Consider the following 16714-nt stretch of genomic DNA (forward strand, 5'->3'; position numbering starts at 1 on the left):
TCTCTACTGTGGACTGAGTCCTGCTTAGAGGACCAGGAACCATCTCTACTGTGGACTGAGTCCTGCTTAGAGGACCAGGAACCATCTCTACTGTGGACTGAGTCCTGCTTAGAGGACCAGGAACCATCTCTACTGGATCAATACCTTTATATTATTTATTCATTATGAGCGTCTGTATTATATTGATATAGAATAGTGTAAAATAAGAATATTAGTTTAAATGTTCTGTATAAATAAATGCAGTGTTAGTAAACCAGATTATTGCACTACATTATTGTACTGTTAATTTCAGTACTGCACAGTTGAACATATAATAAATTATAGGGTTATAGCTGCTGCTGGGGGTAAAAAATAATAATTATATGTTGTACACACACACACACACACACACACACACACACACAGAGCAATTTACAATCTAATGAACATGTCTACCGTTTTCTAGACTATGTAAGGGTATATTTGATCCTAAATACAATTTATTTACTTTATGTTGTTGACGTCTGTATGACAATAAAGTAGAATAAATTAAATGTTAGTTTGGGCGTGTTCCATGAGCCTGTTCAGTAACAGGACACGTAGCTACATTTTCAAATAGGCCTTAATCCTGTTTTTAAAATCTCCCATGCTTATAAAAGAATCTGTTTTAAAGTGTCTCTGTAGATCACACCAACATGAGGGTGCAAAAACAGGTTTGAGGAATGAAGTAGTTCTACATAACTTGTATGCATGACCGAAGGTTTGCAGCTACTGATAGTTTTGTCTGTAGAGTTTCAAGTTTCAAGTTTATTTGTCATATGCATTTAAAAGTACAGTGTACAGTGAAATGCAATGAAATGCATTTCACCCTGATGGCTCTCTCTCAGCCCTTAAAATCTATAAATAGTACAGTTGATAAATACTTCAATAAATAAGACAATACCTGAGAATACAATTATAAAACATCCATAAAACAATCCACAGCTCTGCATTCATTTAGTGCTACTGTTCAGCAGTCTGAGGGTAAAAACTGTCTCTGAGGCGAGAGGTCCGAGCTCTGATGCTCTGTAGGAGCTTCCCTGAAGGGAGATAAGAGAACAGAGAGTATATGCTGGATGACTTGTGTCCTGCAGGATACAAAGAGCTTTCTTCCTGCAGCGAGTGGTGTAAATGTCCTGTAACTGTGGTAACGGTGATCCAATAATATTAGATGCTGTTTTCACTGTCCTCATCAGGGGTTTACGGTCATATGATGTAATGTTGCCAAACCAGACCAGTATGTATCCAGTTAAGATGCTTTCTATTGTGGACTAGTAGAAGTTGATGAGGGTTTTTGTGGACATACCATGTTTCTTTAAACACCTCAGACAATAAAGTCTCTGTTGGTCCCTTTTTATGACCCAACTGATGTGCAGGGACCGGGAGAGGGAGTCAGAGATATGGATGCCTAGGAACTTGAAGCTGTTGACAATTTGGACAGGAGTGTTTAATTTCTATCAACAGGTGATTGAACAGTTTTAATTCTCCTGAAGTCAATTAGAAGCTCCTTAGTTTTCTCCTCATTAAAGGACAGATTGTTGTTGTGACACCACATGGTCAGGTTCCTCACTACGTCCCTGTATGCCATCTCATTGTTATTAGTAATGAGCCCTATCACTGTTGTTTCATCTGCTAATGTCACAATGCTGTTTGTATGATGTATAGCCACACAGTCATATGTGTACAGACTATACAGTAAGGGACTGAGACAGCAACCTTGTGGAGCACCGGTATTCAGAACTGTGGTAGATGAGTATCTGTTTCCTACTCTTACTGTCTGGAGTCGGCATGTCAGAAAATCTCGTATCCACCTGCAGATGGAATTACAGAGGCCGAGGTCTGTCAGCTTAGATACTAGAAGAGATGGTACGATTGTATTGAAAGCACTGCTGTAATCAACAAACAGCATTCTGACATATGTGTTTTTTCCCTCCAGATGTTTTAGCACGGTATATAAAGCCAGTGAAACAGCATCATCCACAGCTCTGTTAGACCCATATGCAAACTGTGATGTGTCAATATTGATAGATATGTTGTTATTTATGTATGCCTTAACCAGTTGCTCGAAACACTTCATTATCACTGATGTTAAGGCTACAGGTCTAAAATCATTCAGACAAGATACAGGTGATTTCTTGGGCACAGAGAACACAGATGAGGAATGAATCAATGTTTAAATATGTTTTATATGATGATATTTATCTTAGAATGGTTTTACAACACTGTATATTTGTGCTTGTGTGTGTTGTGGTTCCTTTTATACCCTTTTGCTCTTAAAAATAGAATATATTCAAGAGCAACCAAATGAAATCAAACTGTCCACCATGACGGTTTTCATCTTAAACTATAAACTGTATGTTGATGTTTTTATTCTTGTCTGGTGATTGTGATGATGTTGACATGTTATACAGGACTGTTGGTGACGCAGAGCTCTTTGACTTCAGCAGACAGCAACACTGACACAAGTAAGTCTTCATTGTTTGTCCAAACTCCTTCATTAGTGAACTATGGCTGTCTGAGTGTCAGTAAATAAGAGAAGCTACATTATTTGTATTCTTCCCTCCAGGTGAATTCTTCTCTGATGTTTCCAGCAGAGTGACATCATGGCGACTGCATCACCTGGTGAGTCCAGTCAGACTTTATTAGTGTGGATAACACACTGTCTTCTCTCACTGTCCACATGTTACACCGTGTCCTAACTGGCTCTCCGTCCACACTGAAGACGTTAACTATGCACTTCTGTTACGTCATGTAAATAAACCACGCACAGATCAGCTGTGAGCTCCAGATCAGACTGGAGACGTAACCACTTCAAAGATGGGTTATTAGTACGTGCTATCTTCCTACGTTTGTAGCCTACTTTTTAAACAGAAAACACGTTTTATATTGTGATATTTACTGGAAATGACATACAATATAGCTCGCCGTGCATTTTGCTCGTGCCTGGGATGTGACATCATCACAGGCAGTGACACAGACAGAGGTCTGTACTACGAAGTGAGGTCAGCCAGCTGTATAGTGTAACATTAGTCCGTTGTGTTTTCAACAATACTGAACAAAATAATCTAAACAGGTAGAAGAAGTCAGATGTGAGAGGAGCACAGGATGCTTTTCTTACTCTCTTGGTCCTCTCTTGTGTTTTAATGCATCTGAGGTCATCTTTCTCTCAGTTTTATTTATTGATCTAGATTAAGACACACAAACGTTTAACGTGAGCGGATCAAAACGAGGCTTCGTACTGAAATACTGTAGTGACGGCTCATATTTCCCAGAGTTTCCATAGTTGTCGCTTTGTCATGTGTTTGTGTTTTGTTTTAACCTTTAGTGCTGTTACATTAGCATACCAAAACTCCCGTTACAAAGTCAAAGTTATCAACGAAGCATATTTGATCAGCGCTGCCTAGTTTGACCGTTTGATCGGAGTTTGCGTGTGATTGACAGCTGCTCAGAGACGGCAGGCTCCAGATCAGCTCTGATTGGTTGTTTTCCTCCGGTGTGTGAAATCTTGCAGATGCCGTTAGGAGCACCGGAGGACACCGAGGCACATGATGTTTGTCAGATTACCTGTCTCATGCACTACTGTCAGGATATAGAGACCGTTTTATAGAAATAACTTTTTTAACCATATTTGCTCCATTTCTACCCACTGCTGCTTTAACTAGGACAAGTAAAAACACATATACAGATAAAACAACTAATCAACAGCAATGTGTTCTTCCACAAACAATGTCTCTTTTAATAAAGATTACATGTGAATGAATCAATGTTCTGTATTCTTATAGTGTCAGATTATCTGCAACCTGGGAAGCGGAGCAGCAGCTACGAAAGGTTGCAACCTCACAGTAAGTTAAACTGCACTGAGTCACAATTATTCTTCTGTATATTAACATCTAGATTCACAACAGACAACCCAAAACACAGATAACAGCTCGTAACTAACTAAATGGAAGAAAACACGGACAAAGGGACCGACAGTGAAGTCCAGAAGTTAATTTGTTCATGAGCACAAACCCACTGAGCCAAAGAACGACAGCAAATTCTAAATGAAATTTCAAAAGGTACTTTCATGGCAGCTATTTTGCTTGAGTTTATATGATTGTGGCATGGAACAGAGTTGATTATTTATTTTTATATTACTAAAAAGCGAGCTTGTGAAACATAGCGAACAAGCCGCACGCAGAAAAGAAAGAAAAGCCCTTGAGATATGTAGTTCTCGGGGGAGCTTCCCAGAGGACAGTTCCTCTCAAGGAGTCCCCAGAACTGTTTGGTCTGAAAATGGCTGCGGTTTGGCATCCCTTATACCATTAGTATCTTAGCCTGCTTCATTGATTCATTGAGAGAACCAGACTGACTGCTGAACCCAGCTGCTGCTTTGGAAAGAGGAGGTGGTGGTAGGCGGGGTGAAGTTAGTCAGGAGTGGCTGATGAGTTCAGATCAGAGCGGAGAGCTGCTTCATTTGTCAGATGGAGTTGTTGATTGACAACTGGATTGAGAGACAGCGGAGGCAGAGGGTCCACTGGCCAAGGACCACAGACCTGTCCCTTCCCTCCCTTCACAATATGCCAAGGCAACGTCAATTCAGCAACACCCCTCAATGGACAGCGACAAATAGTAAACTGAGTGCCCTCCTATTCAGTAAACACAATATGAAACTTACTAATATAAGACCATTCTAGGGCTGTATCGAATAGTTGGAAGCTTTAAATCTTCATATATGGATACTGGTACGTATTCTCAAAACATCCTATCAACAGAACAAACAGAAAGTGATGTCATGTACAGAGAGAGTGATGAGATATCACATTTTTGTTTTATAGATTTCATTTATTTAAATGTGTCCCCTTAAAGGGACTGTTTGTAACTTTCAGAAATGCTTGTTAACAGCGACATCTGTGGCCGTTAAGTCAACTAAAGTCAGCGTCCTGTTCGCTTGCGCGCTCTAAATAGACATGAAGGAGCATCGCTCAACACAGTGAGGCGACACACGTCAGCTAAAAGCACAATATCACTCTATAGTTCAGCTGCTTGGCAGTAATGTTAGCTGACCAGACCAAGGTCTCTCCATGAATAAATGCTGATCCTAGTGTTGGCTTTTCCTGCCTCAGCGCAAGCTGATGCAGCGGGGCTCCGCAGAGTAACTTGTCGTCTCCGCCCGCAGCCTGAGTGAGCAGGGAGACACCGGCACCCGGTCGGTAACGAGATGACAAGGTTTCTCTCTGCGGAGCTCCGTCACTTCACAAGACACGGGAAACCTCTGTTGGTCTGGAGGAGCTGCAGCAGTTATTTCTGCACAAACGTCCACTGAACATTCACTAGATATTCTCAGAGCTAAACTAACTCTTCTGCAGTGTGGAGTGAGCGCGCGTTCACGTCTAGAGGTGGAGCGAGTACGCGAGAACGCGCGCGCTGTCTGAGTGAAGGCAAGCAGGCAGAGGAGGAGAGGCAACGGCCACACGCGAGCGCGCAAACGCGAGCGCGCATGTGTCCCGACCCGGTACATTTATACGCTTAGAAAGTTACAAACAGTCCCTTTAACGGAACACTCAAAAGTCAGATATAGATATAGTTATATAGATATAAATAGCATTACTATATGTAAAGGATGAATGGATTACACCTCATTATATCCATTAATTACAATGTGGCGTGTATGACTATTTCAGCCTTCTCTCAGCTGTGTCCTCGTCTCCGGCGGTGTGAAACAGACTTTGCAGCAAGTAAAAAAATAAATAAAAAAACATGATTCAAAGCAGTAAACACCCACAGCATAAATCCAGCTGTCCTTCCTGCATCTGTCAGTTTAAACTGTGTTGTCTTTAGTCTAATTATGACTTAAACTTCTTGGTATGTGTGTAATATTACCATACGAACCCCGCACTGAGCTCTGATTGGTCAGTAGGCGGTGCTTTTATACGAGTTGATCTCTTATCTGGAACATAACCTGCAGGTTAGCTGTTCAGCATCAGTTACCATGGTGATCTACCCCGGTAAGAAGTGAACCACCTTCGTATGACGGAAAACCCTGAAGGGTTAAACCCTGAAGTTACCTCGCTAACGCCAAATCCTGCTTCGTAGTACAGATCTCAGGTGTCGAGATACAGTAAACAGAGAGTTAAACAGATTAATCTGACATTATGACTGATTTCTTCATAAACACAATTCAAGTTAATAAACACTAAATGTGGATGTTTCTCTCACCAGTTGTCGTCCCTGCTCAGCCAGCTGTATAGTGTAACATTAGTCCGTTGTGTTTTCAACAACACTGAACAAAATAATCTAAACAGGTAGAAGAAGTCAGATGTGAGAGGAGCACAGGATGCTTCTCTTACTCTCTTGGTCCTCTCTTGTGTTTTAATGCATCTGAGGTCAACTTTCTCTCAGTTTTATTTATTGATCCAGATTAAAACACACAAACGTTTAACGTGAGCGGATCAAAACGAGGCTTCGTACTGAAATACTGTAGTGACGGCTCATATTTCCCAGAGTTTCCATAGTGGTCACTTTGTCCTGTGTTTGTGTTTTGTTTTAACCTTTAGTGCTGTTACATTTCTTGACACCAGGTAGCTCGTAATGTTTATTCACTAGTGAACGCTACAGTACACATATAACTGTGAGTGTCAATGTTTGTGCTCAAAGTGTCAATAATCAAGTTAATATCCTCATCTACATCCAGGACAACTGACCCAGTTTCCTCCCGCTGTCGGCGGCCCTGATTTTAGCCTGATACTTTGTCCAGACCTGTCAGGTTCAGGTTGGGAAGCAGACCTCGAGTAAAGACCACCACTGTTGTCATGTAGTGAACAGGAGGGATTATATATATCTAGGCTTGACTTGACTTTTTCTGTTTTTTTGTAGATGATGATGATTTAAATAAACCGAAGCGCAGAAGCAGCCCTGACTTCAACCGACCTGACAGTGAGTCAAAAATCAAAAGCATTGAACATATAAATGATATAAATAAATAATAAAGTAAAAAACACTCAAGTAGTTTAACCAGATGGTTTTGCCACAAACTTGAAGCTTCTGCCTCTAAATGTCAGACCAATAATGTATCCTAAGATCAGTATGATCAAGGTGGAAACATAGATGAGGAGAAGTGGTAAATCACAGTTCTTAATGCAAAAACACACAATAATTGCACATTTGAATGGTGCCGTTGTTAGTGTCCCAAGCATGTCCATCAGATTACACGAGGAAGAAATGATTAATTAATGAATGAAATAATGTGTATATTTCTGTATCCTTACAGTTACAGATCAGCCCCTTTATGTGGAAGTGAAGCGTTCAACCAAGTTAATCTGCTTTACTAAATGGATTTCCACTCTAATGAACTATTAGATAACAAATATGACAAATGTCAGCATTTAAAAGAAAAAAGGAGCTTTGTTTCATCTGTCCTGCAGCTTTGGTGACAAGAGCGCCGCCATGTTTCAGTACTCTAGTCTGTGACGTCACCAGGTTGGTTAGGTCGGCTGAGTTACACAGATACAACGGTAGAGACCGTGAAAGACGGAGACTGAGGAGACACAGGACAGAAGAAAACAAAAGAGGGGACACTATTGAATTGTTCCTGGATGTAAAGATGAGTTTTATAATGTTAAAACCAAGAACAAAACAGTCCATCTCATAAACTGACGCTGAAACGGAGATCAGTAACGTTACTGCAGCGCTGGCTAGAGGCACTGAAAGAGTCCTCCGACAGGCACTGAGTCCATCTGACTGTCTCTCCATCTCCTGTCCTCTCCTCTCTCTGATCACCTGTCTTTGTCTCTCCATCTCCTGTCCTCTCCTCTCTCTGATCACCTGTCTCTGTCTCTCCATCTCCCGTCCTCTCCTCTCTCTGATCACCTGTCTCTGTCTCTCCATCTCCCGTCCTCTCCTCTCTCTGATCACCTGTCTCTGTCTCTCCATCTCCTGTCCTCTCCTCTCTCTGATCACCTGTCTCTGTCTCCCCATCTCCCGTCCTCTCCTCTCTCTGATCACCTGTCTCTGTCTCTCCATCTCCTGTCCTCTCCCCTCTCTGATCACCTGTCTCTCCTCCTCTGCTGTCTCATTCAGACTGTTCAAGTGCCACTAGCCAGCGCTGCAGTAACGTTAATGATCTCCGTTTCAGCATCAGTTTATGAAATGGACTGTTTTGTCCTTGTCTTTAAACATTGTAAAACTCATCTTTACATCCTGGAACAACCGTTGTATCTGTGTAACTCAGCCGAGCCAACCAACCTTGTGACGTCACAGGCTAGAGTATTGGAACATGGCGGCACTCTTGTCACAAAAGATGAAACATTTTCTTTTAAATGCTTTATATTTGTCATGTTTGTTTTATAATAGTCCATTAGAGTGGAACTCCTTTTAGTAAACCAGCTTAACTTGGTTGAACGCTTCACTTCCGCTTTAAGCCCAGCAAGAGAAATATTATTATTATTATTATATTATTATTAATATAGTTATATAATATATAATATTATTATTATTATTATTATAGAAAGAACTAACCATATTTGCTCCATTTCTACCCACTGCTGATTTAACTATGACAAGTAAAAACACATGTAAACATAAAAAAACTAATCAACAGCAATTTGTTCTTCCAGAAACAGTGTCTCTTTTAATTAAAGATTACATGTGAATGAATTGATGTTCTGTATCCTTATAGTGTCAGATGATCTGCAACCTGTGAGGCGGCGCAGCAGCAGCATCCATAGGCTGCTACCCGACAGTGAGTTAAACTGCACTGAGTCAGAATTATTCTTCTGTATATTAACATTTAGATTGACAGTGTTTGCAGGTGTGGGTCACTGGTGAGTGTGCAAGTTTCATGATGATGACAGATGACACATTCCCAAGTCCACCTTAAAAAAGCTGTGACTTCTTCATTGGTTATAAATTCAGTTTTGGTGTTGATTTTGTTTTCAAAGAATTGCAGAGAGGCAGTGCAGTGATCAGTGGAGGTATTTGGGGGGAGGGTTCTCGGAGGCTGAAGAAGGTGGTTAACTGTTGAAAAGAGGGTTCTGGTGTTACCTTGACCGGTACTGATGAGGTTGGAGTAGTAGGAGGATTTGGCGGTGAAGAGAGCATTCTTGTAGAGGTGTAGGTGTTCTCTGTATTGTTGGATGTGCACTGAAAGTCAAGTCTTTTTGGACAACTGCTCGAGTCGACGACCGGGGGTTTTAAGATGGCGGAGGTCAGCGGTGTACCAGGGAGCGGTGTGGATGAAGGAGACTGTGCAGGTTTTCAGGCTGGCCAGAGTATCCATGGACGAGGAGAGACAGTTATTGTAATGACTCACCAGTTCAGCAGGGGAGGAGGATGGGGGAGGATTGGGGGAGGAGTTAATAAGGGTGATGAGATCTGTGGGGTTGATGTGTTTAATGTTTCTGACGGAGATGGTCCTCTTTTATTTTTGATATTGGGGCATAAACCTCAAATAGTACAAGTTTGTGGTCAGAGATGGGGAGGTCGGCATCAGTGAGGCTATGAGGGGTGATACCAGTGCAGCAGATTAAATCAAGTATGTGACCTTTGTTACGGGGTCAGGAAATTGACATGTTGTGTGATATCGAGACATTCAAGGAGTGAGGTGAAATCATTGGTAAGACCACTGGAAGGGTCGTCAATATGGATGTTAAAGTCACCCAAAAGGATGACAGTATGGGACATGGCACACACAGAGGTTAATAATGCTGAAAGTTCAGTGAGAAAGAGGGCAGAGGGCTTTGGTGGTCTGTAGATGGTGATAATGATGATGGGTGTGGAGCCTGTGAGTTTTACAGCTAAACATTCAAAAGTGGAATGATGAGGGATGGTGACTGGACTGACTTTCATGCTGTCACGATAGAGCACAGCAAGACCACCCACCCTCCCGGATGCACGAGGTCTGCTAATATATGCAAAACCAGGTGGGACAGCTTCATTAAGCTGGGAGAAGTCGTTTGGCTGTTGCCAAGTCTCAGTGAGGCATAAAAAGTCCAGCTTGTTGTCCATTATAAACTCATGAACCAGCAAACCCTTGCTAGTGAGAGATCTGATATTATAAAGAGCCAGTTTTAAACCATCAAGTGGTGCATAGGTGGCTGCTTTATGCAGGGGGGATAACACACGGTGATTGACAGTACGGGTGGCAGTGCGAGGGGGGCGAGGCTCAGTGGACCAGAACAAGCAAATGCTTGTGTTGTTATTGTGCTTAGTGTACTGAAAGTTCCGACGTGATCCACGATGCACATATCTGGGTCGTTTGAGGATGTCACGATGAGCAAACAGAGCTGGAGGGATCGTGTAGTGGGATCGGAGAGACAACAGCTCCGTTGCAGAGTATTTCAGCGGCAGGGTGGCGCTTTTGACGGTGAAACACAGAATGATCCAGATGAGGAGTTTGATGACCAACATGATGGTGTGGAGAGTTCTGAAACACTGTAATCCAACAGTTTTGTAATCCTGATGATGATGAGGCTACGAAGCCAGCCAGGCAGAGGTGGAGGGGTCGAGTGTGTTGGCTGTAGCCACAGAGCTGCAGGCTTCACCCGGGCGGGGAGACCAAAACACGCCGCCGGGACGTGCAGCAGGTTAGCCGGTGGGCAGTGACCGCGTACTGTGACGGAGCAACCTCCGTGTTAGCGGTAAACCACAGGAATCACTTGGAAACCAGGAGAGCAGGCAGGATAGTCAGCAGACAGCATTGATCAGGGGTGTGTAAGCATGCCAAATCAGAGTATCCAGCCTCTGAGAGCACAGAAAAGACCCGACAGTCCCATACAGTTGAGCCCTTTTTCCGGCGAAGTTAGCTCCAGGCTAACGAGTGTAAAGTTAAACACAGTAGCGCACAACACACAGAGACAACCAGACTGATGAACTACTTCAGTAACGAACCAGACAATCTAAGCAGGATGCAACAGACGAGTTTAAGCGAAACAAATCAAATGTACAAACATGAGTGTTTCTTTCATAGAGGTGAAAGTTCCCAGAAAATATACCCCGTCCCACCAGTGTAAGTAAATCACATGTTGTTATTGTCCAGATACATACAGTAGCAGTAATGCAACACTGTCAATCATGACACCCAGATTCCAGGCAGACTTTGTGGGTATGAGTTTGGTTGGTCGAAGCTGGATATTGATCTGTGGTTGTGTAGAGGGACTGGCTGGGATGACAAGGAGCTCAGTCTTAGATAGGTTGAGCTGAAGGTGGCGTTCTTTCATCCATTTAGAGATATCAGTGAGATCCGTGCCGAGACTGTAGTGTCTTCTGGCGGGAATGATAGAAAGAGTTGGGTATCGTCCGCATAGCAGTGGTATGAGAAACCATGGGAGCGGATAATTGCATCAAGTGAGATGGCAATAATGTTGCTTACTTAAAAAAACTTATAATGAGCAAACTATTCCAGACAGGTATGCTAATTTAGGTATTAGTACCATGGAAAATTATGGTTCATATACTTAAATTAATGACGAATTGCAAAAGTGATGAATTGATGAGTGATGAGAATGTGCTCATCTGAATCATCTTATAACTATTTTTGTCTTTGTGATTTCATAGCATGTCAACTCAGGATTGTGATGTTTGGAAAAAAGGACAAAAAGACAATGCTGTGCAACTTCATCGCTCAGAGAAAAATAACCAAGCAATGTGAGGTTGCCGATGGACAGTGGAGAGGAAATCCTCTAACATTGGTGAAAACTCAGAACATCTTCAGTCTGTCTGTGGAAGCAGTCACAGAAGAGATAAAGAAGTGCATCAGTCTTTGTCGTCCTGGACCAAATGTCCTCCTGCTGTTAGTGAAGCCTTCTGAGTTCACAGAGAAGAACAAACAAACACTGAAGTTCATTCTGAGCTTGTTTGGTCAAGATGCGTTTAAACACTCAATGGTCATCAGTACACATGAGGGGAGTGAAATGAGTGTCACTGTTCGTCAGCTCCTTAAAGACTGTGGAGGAAGACACTACAGCGTGGTCGAAATGAACCACACACTGTTAATGGAGAAGATTGAAAACATTGTGCGTGAAAACAAAGAAACCTTCCTCACCTTCACTGAAGAGATCATCAGACCAAAGTCTGGACACATGAAACCAGCTGTAAACCTGGTTCTGTGTGGGAGGAGAGGAGCAGGGAAGACTTCAGCAGCCAAGGCCATTTTAGGTCAGACAGAGCTTCATCCAGTCTCCAGCTCATCAGAGTGTGTTAAACATCAGGGAGAGGTGTGGGGACGTCGGGTTTCTCTGGTGGAGCTTCCTGCCTTGTATGGAAACCCTCAGGAGGCAGTGATGGAGGAATCATTCAGGTGTATCTCCCTCTGTGATCCTGAGGGCGTCCATGCCTTCATCCTGGTCCTACCTGTGGGTCCCCTCACTGATGAAGACAAGGGAGAGTTAAAGACCATCCAGAACACATTCAGCTCTCCAGTCAATGACTTCACCATGATTCTGTTCACTGTGGAGTCAGATCCTACAGCTCAAGATGTTAACTTCCTGAAGGAAAGCAAGGAGATCCAGGAGCTCTGTCAGAGTTGTGGAGGAAGATATGTTGTTCTCAACATCAAGGACCAGCAGCAGATCCCAGAGCTGTTGGAAGATGTGGAAAACAATAGTCAATCTAAAAATGAACCATACTGCTATACAACGGAAACATTTGCTCGTGCACAAATGGAAAAGGTCTTACAACAAGAGAAACACATCAACATGCAACAAGGTGAACTTGAGAGGCTGAAAAAGAAGAATGAGATAACGTGTAAGTAATTTGAATTTAACTGTTTTCAGTGTCCTAAACCATGTTCTACATCACAGCCTTGGGCCTACAGTGTACTGTAGTAACAAGTCAACATTTAAGGTAACACCAGGTCTTCTTCTTATTTTACAGGTGATGATGAGAAGCAGAGCCCAGAGTGTCTCAGGATTGTGCTGATAGGGAAGACTGGCTGTGGAAAGAGCTCTTCAGGAAACACCATTCTAGGAAGAAAGGCGTTTGAAGCCAAATCAAGCCAAACGTCAGTCACCAAACTTTGTCAGAAAGAACAGACTGAAGTGAACGGTCGTCCTGTTGTTGTGGTCGACACTCTCGGTCTGTTTGACACAACTTTGTCCCATGAAGAGGTTCATGAGGAGATGTTAAAGTGCATCAGTCTTCTGGCTCCAGGACCACATGTCTTCCTGCTGGTGTTAAACATTGGCAGACTCACACAAGAGGAGAAGGAGACATTAAAACTCATCAAGAAAGGCTTTGGGACAAATTCAGAAAAGTTCACCATCATTCTTTTCACACATGGAGATAACCTGGAGGATGAGGAGCGGTCGATTGATGAATACATTGAAAAGGAATGTGATGATTCCTTTAAGAGGCTGGTTGTTGACTGTGGAGGAAGATACCATGTGTTCAATAACCGTGATAAAGAAAACTGCACACAAGTCAGTGATCTGATAACCAAGATTGACAACATGGTGAAGAAGAATGGAGGCAGCTGCTACACCAATGAGATGCTGCAAGAGGCCGAGGCAGCTATAAAGAAGGAAGTGGAGAGGATCCTGAAGGAGAAGGAAGAAGAGATGAAGAGAGAGAGGGAGGAACTTGGAAGAAAACACGAGGAAGAAATGCAAGCAATGAAAAGAAGAATAGAAGAACAGAGAGCAGAAACTGAAAAGGAGAGAAAACAGAGAGAAAAACAACTTGAAGAAAAGGAAGAAAACATAAAGAAGGAACATGAGAAGACAAAGAGAGAACAGGAAATGAGAGAAGAAGAGGACAAGAAGAGAAAACAACAAGAAGAAAATCAACAACAGGAGTGGGAACAAAAACTTGAAAGTTTGGAGCAAAAAATAAGATCGGAGTCAGAATCAAAGGAAATCATTGACAGAAAACTGAAGGAGACCAGAGAAGAGATGAGAAAAGAACGAGAGAACTGGGAGAAAACACAAAAAGAAATGTGGCACAAACGATATCAAGAAGATGAACAGAGACGACAAGAGGAGCAAACAAGATTAAGAAAACTTCAACAAGAATACAAACAGGAAAGAGAAACATATGAAAAGGAAAGAAATGAAGAGGACCGAATCAGAAGGAAACAGGAGAAAAAAGAGAAAAAAGACATCGAGGAGGATCATAAGAAAAAAATTGAGAATCTGAAGAAGGAGTATGAAGATGACGCCAGAGAGAAGGCTGAAGAGTTCAATGAATTTAAAGAGAAACACAAAAATGATTTCACAGCTCAGAAGCAAGAGCATGAGAAACAAATGAAAGACACAGGTGACATGGCATATAACATCTTAGAGGCACTTGCAGAAAGCAATGTTGAAGAGATAGAGAGAAAACAGAGAGAAATATCTGACCTTGTGAAGTGTGTGACCAAAAACAGCACAAATCTTGATCAAATCAATGAGTTGCTGAAAACACACAAAGAGGAAATGGAGAAGGTAGAAAAGGAGGAGGAAAAGAGAATCCTGCTGAACAAACATGAAAATCAATTATGTAAGTTGATGCAGAAACTTCTGAATGAAGTTGACGAACCCAGTAAGTGTTCCATCTCATGAGGCATTTAATGATTTAGCCATGCCAGCGGTTTGTATTTACAGATGGCGATGTCATCAGTCTGTCCACCACTTTGATCCAGACTGAAATGGCTCAACTATTGGATGGATTGCCATGAAATACAGACATTCATGGTTCCCAGAGGATGTTTTGAGAGAGAGAGAGAGAGAGAGAGAGAGAGAGAGAGAGAGAGAGAGAGAGAGAGAGAGGGAGAGAGAGGATGTATGTTTTGAGACAAAAGAAAATCCAATAATATTAGTTAGCAACCTCACTGCTAGATGCCGCCAGATGTTACACACTGTCCCTTTAAAGAAAGACTTCAACAGCTGTAAATTCTGCTTGGTCTTTAGAGACGATCTTTGTTTTCTTTTGAAAATGAGAAAGAACATGATGTTGGTAATGTAAGTGGAATGAAATGTTAAGATGTCATTCAACCTGTTTTCTGTGCAACACCCAACTCACAAATATCACAGCAAATATTAAATATTAAGCAAACATGAATATCATATATATGTTTTTGTTACATGTCAAATAAGAATGGATGCTTTATAGCTTGATAAGGCCTACATCAATTTAAGTCATAATTCAGATGAATCTTTTAATTGTTCTTTCTTTGCTTACCATTATAAAAAAATAATAATAAAGTGTTTTCCCTTTAATTCAGTGTGGACTGAATCTGAAACTTCTTTACTCACCTCTATGTATTTCTGTATGTCCTTGATCTCAGGATACTACTGTTACTGAGGATACTGTCAAAGTATTCAGAGTATAGCTAGTATACTTGGAATACTTGGCCAATGTTCAAAATATCCAGGAATGCTTCACATGGACAAATACAACAGTCTTAACAACCGCAACACATTATTCTGTACAGTTTAAATATGTTTGTCCACCTCCTGTATAATCACATTGATCATCTTTCAGTTGATGGTTCCTGTTATAATGTTTGTATTGTTTTGTCCAGCAGATGGAGCTCTAACATCAAGTGTCATATCTGTTGGAGGTTTGAAATATTGTAGTAATCTTTATTTTGCTCACCACATTTAATGTTGACTGTTGTATCATTTGAAATATGTCATGGTTAAACATTTGTCATTTGTGAGTTTTTCGTTGTATTCCTGTAAAAAAGAAACAGAAGAGAAACAACCTGCACACAGACGTTATGCTCCACAACTTTACTTTGACAATATTTTGATCCTGTGTGAATCTTCCTCTATCAAGATTTCATAGAAATGTATTTGAGTTCTTCAGATATTCTGGTTAAAGATAGTCAGACTAAATATCTCAGATATGAGGAAGAGCATGTATGAAATGAATAAGAAGAAAACATCCTGTGTAAATATGATTTAAACTTCACATCAAAGAAATAAAAATGTTGAAAAAGAGTTTAATGTCTACATTTATTTCACATGATTTAAAATATGTTTAGAGCTGAGTTCAAAAATAAAAATCCTGTAAAACATTTTATAAGCTTGGATTATTTGTAGCACTCAATCAAAATAGGTTAGTTTTATATAAAATACAATTTTATATTCATATTTAAAACATTTCATTGTGATTTATGAAATATTTAGAAACACGTCTGATCATGTTCTGACTCTTTTCTTCCTGGTTAATCATCTTGTGAGTGAACTCAACTCAAACTAAAACACCTCCAAATATATTTATTGATATTTGTGAATGCAGTCTATCGGTGATGAGGGCGGTGATCATTTAACCGCACTAGGCTGACATCAGCTGTCAGAATTGAATATTGATCATTGATCATCCTCAGTCCAATTCAATCAAAAGAAATTAACCTGTGAGAGACGAGAGGATCATTTCACTCTCATGTCTCCAATATGTGTAACTCTTTGAAAGCAATGATCTTACAGCTCTGTTTGTGCACAGGGAGCCATGCTCTGTCTGATAACCTCCATGTCCAGCAGGTGGCGCTGTAGCATCAACCTCTGATGATTGGAGCCTCACAGAACACTGCTGGTTACAGCTTTCCATTTGAGAGTTCAGTCTTTAATGAGATGCTGTCTGTCTGTCTGTCTGTCTGTCTGTCTGTCTGTCTGTCTGTCTGCCTCTCTGTCTGTCTGCCTGTCTGTCTGTCTGTCTGTCTGTCTGTCTGTCTGCCTGTCTGTCTGTCTGTCTGTCTGTCTGTCTGCCTGTCTGTCTGTCTGTCTGTCTGTCTGCCTCA

General features: G+C 41.4%; 4 protein-coding genes across 5 annotated transcripts in view; all 4 read left to right on the forward strand.

Annotated features, from left to right (window-relative positions):
* The window catches only part of LOC119492980 (actin, non-muscle 6.2-like), an 840607-nt gene that overhangs the window by 710310 nt on the left and 113583 nt on the right, over positions 1-16714 (forward strand). The gene's annotated exons all lie outside the window — the stretch shown is intronic.
* LOC119492997 (L-rhamnose-binding lectin SML-like) overlaps positions 1-16714 on the forward strand; it is a 301994-nt gene that overhangs the window by 76950 nt on the left and 208330 nt on the right. The window lies entirely within an intron of this gene.
* LOC119493204 overlaps positions 1-16714 on the forward strand; it is a 90956-nt gene that overhangs the window by 20320 nt on the left and 53922 nt on the right. Inside the window, exon 6 of the mRNA XM_037778353.1 lies at positions 6874-6933. Within this exon, the coding sequence (XP_037634281.1) occupies positions 6874-6933 (60 nt within the window). The remainder of the gene's footprint in view (positions 1-6873; positions 6934-16714) is intronic.
* On the forward strand, positions 10984-14631 carry LOC119492947 (GTPase IMAP family member 8-like). Its single transcript, XM_037777859.1, has 3 exons — positions 10984-11002; positions 11551-12738; positions 12868-14631. Exons 2-3 carry the CDS (start codon positions 11571-11573, stop codon positions 14529-14531), a joined length of 2832 nt encoding a protein of 943 aa, XP_037633787.1. The 5' UTR covers positions 10984-11002; positions 11551-11570; the 3' UTR covers positions 14532-14631.

The sequence above is a fragment of the Sebastes umbrosus genome, chromosome 8, assembly GCF_015220745.1.
Source record: "Sebastes umbrosus isolate fSebUmb1 chromosome 8, fSebUmb1.pri, whole genome shotgun sequence".
NCBI classification, from domain to species: Eukaryota; Metazoa; Chordata; class Actinopteri; order Perciformes; family Sebastidae; genus Sebastes; species Sebastes umbrosus.

What these genes read in the sequence shown, in the direction of transcription:
- LOC119492947 (XM_037777859.1), top strand. Translation starts at nt 11,571, where the DNA reads ATGTTTGGAAAAAAGGACAAAAAGACAATGCTGTGCAACTTCATCGCT. An exon ending in AAAGAAGAATGAGATAACGT is followed by an intron (nt 12,739 to 12,867) that starts GTAAGTAATTTG and finishes CTTATTTTACAG; the next exon opens with GTGATGATGAGAAGCAGAGC.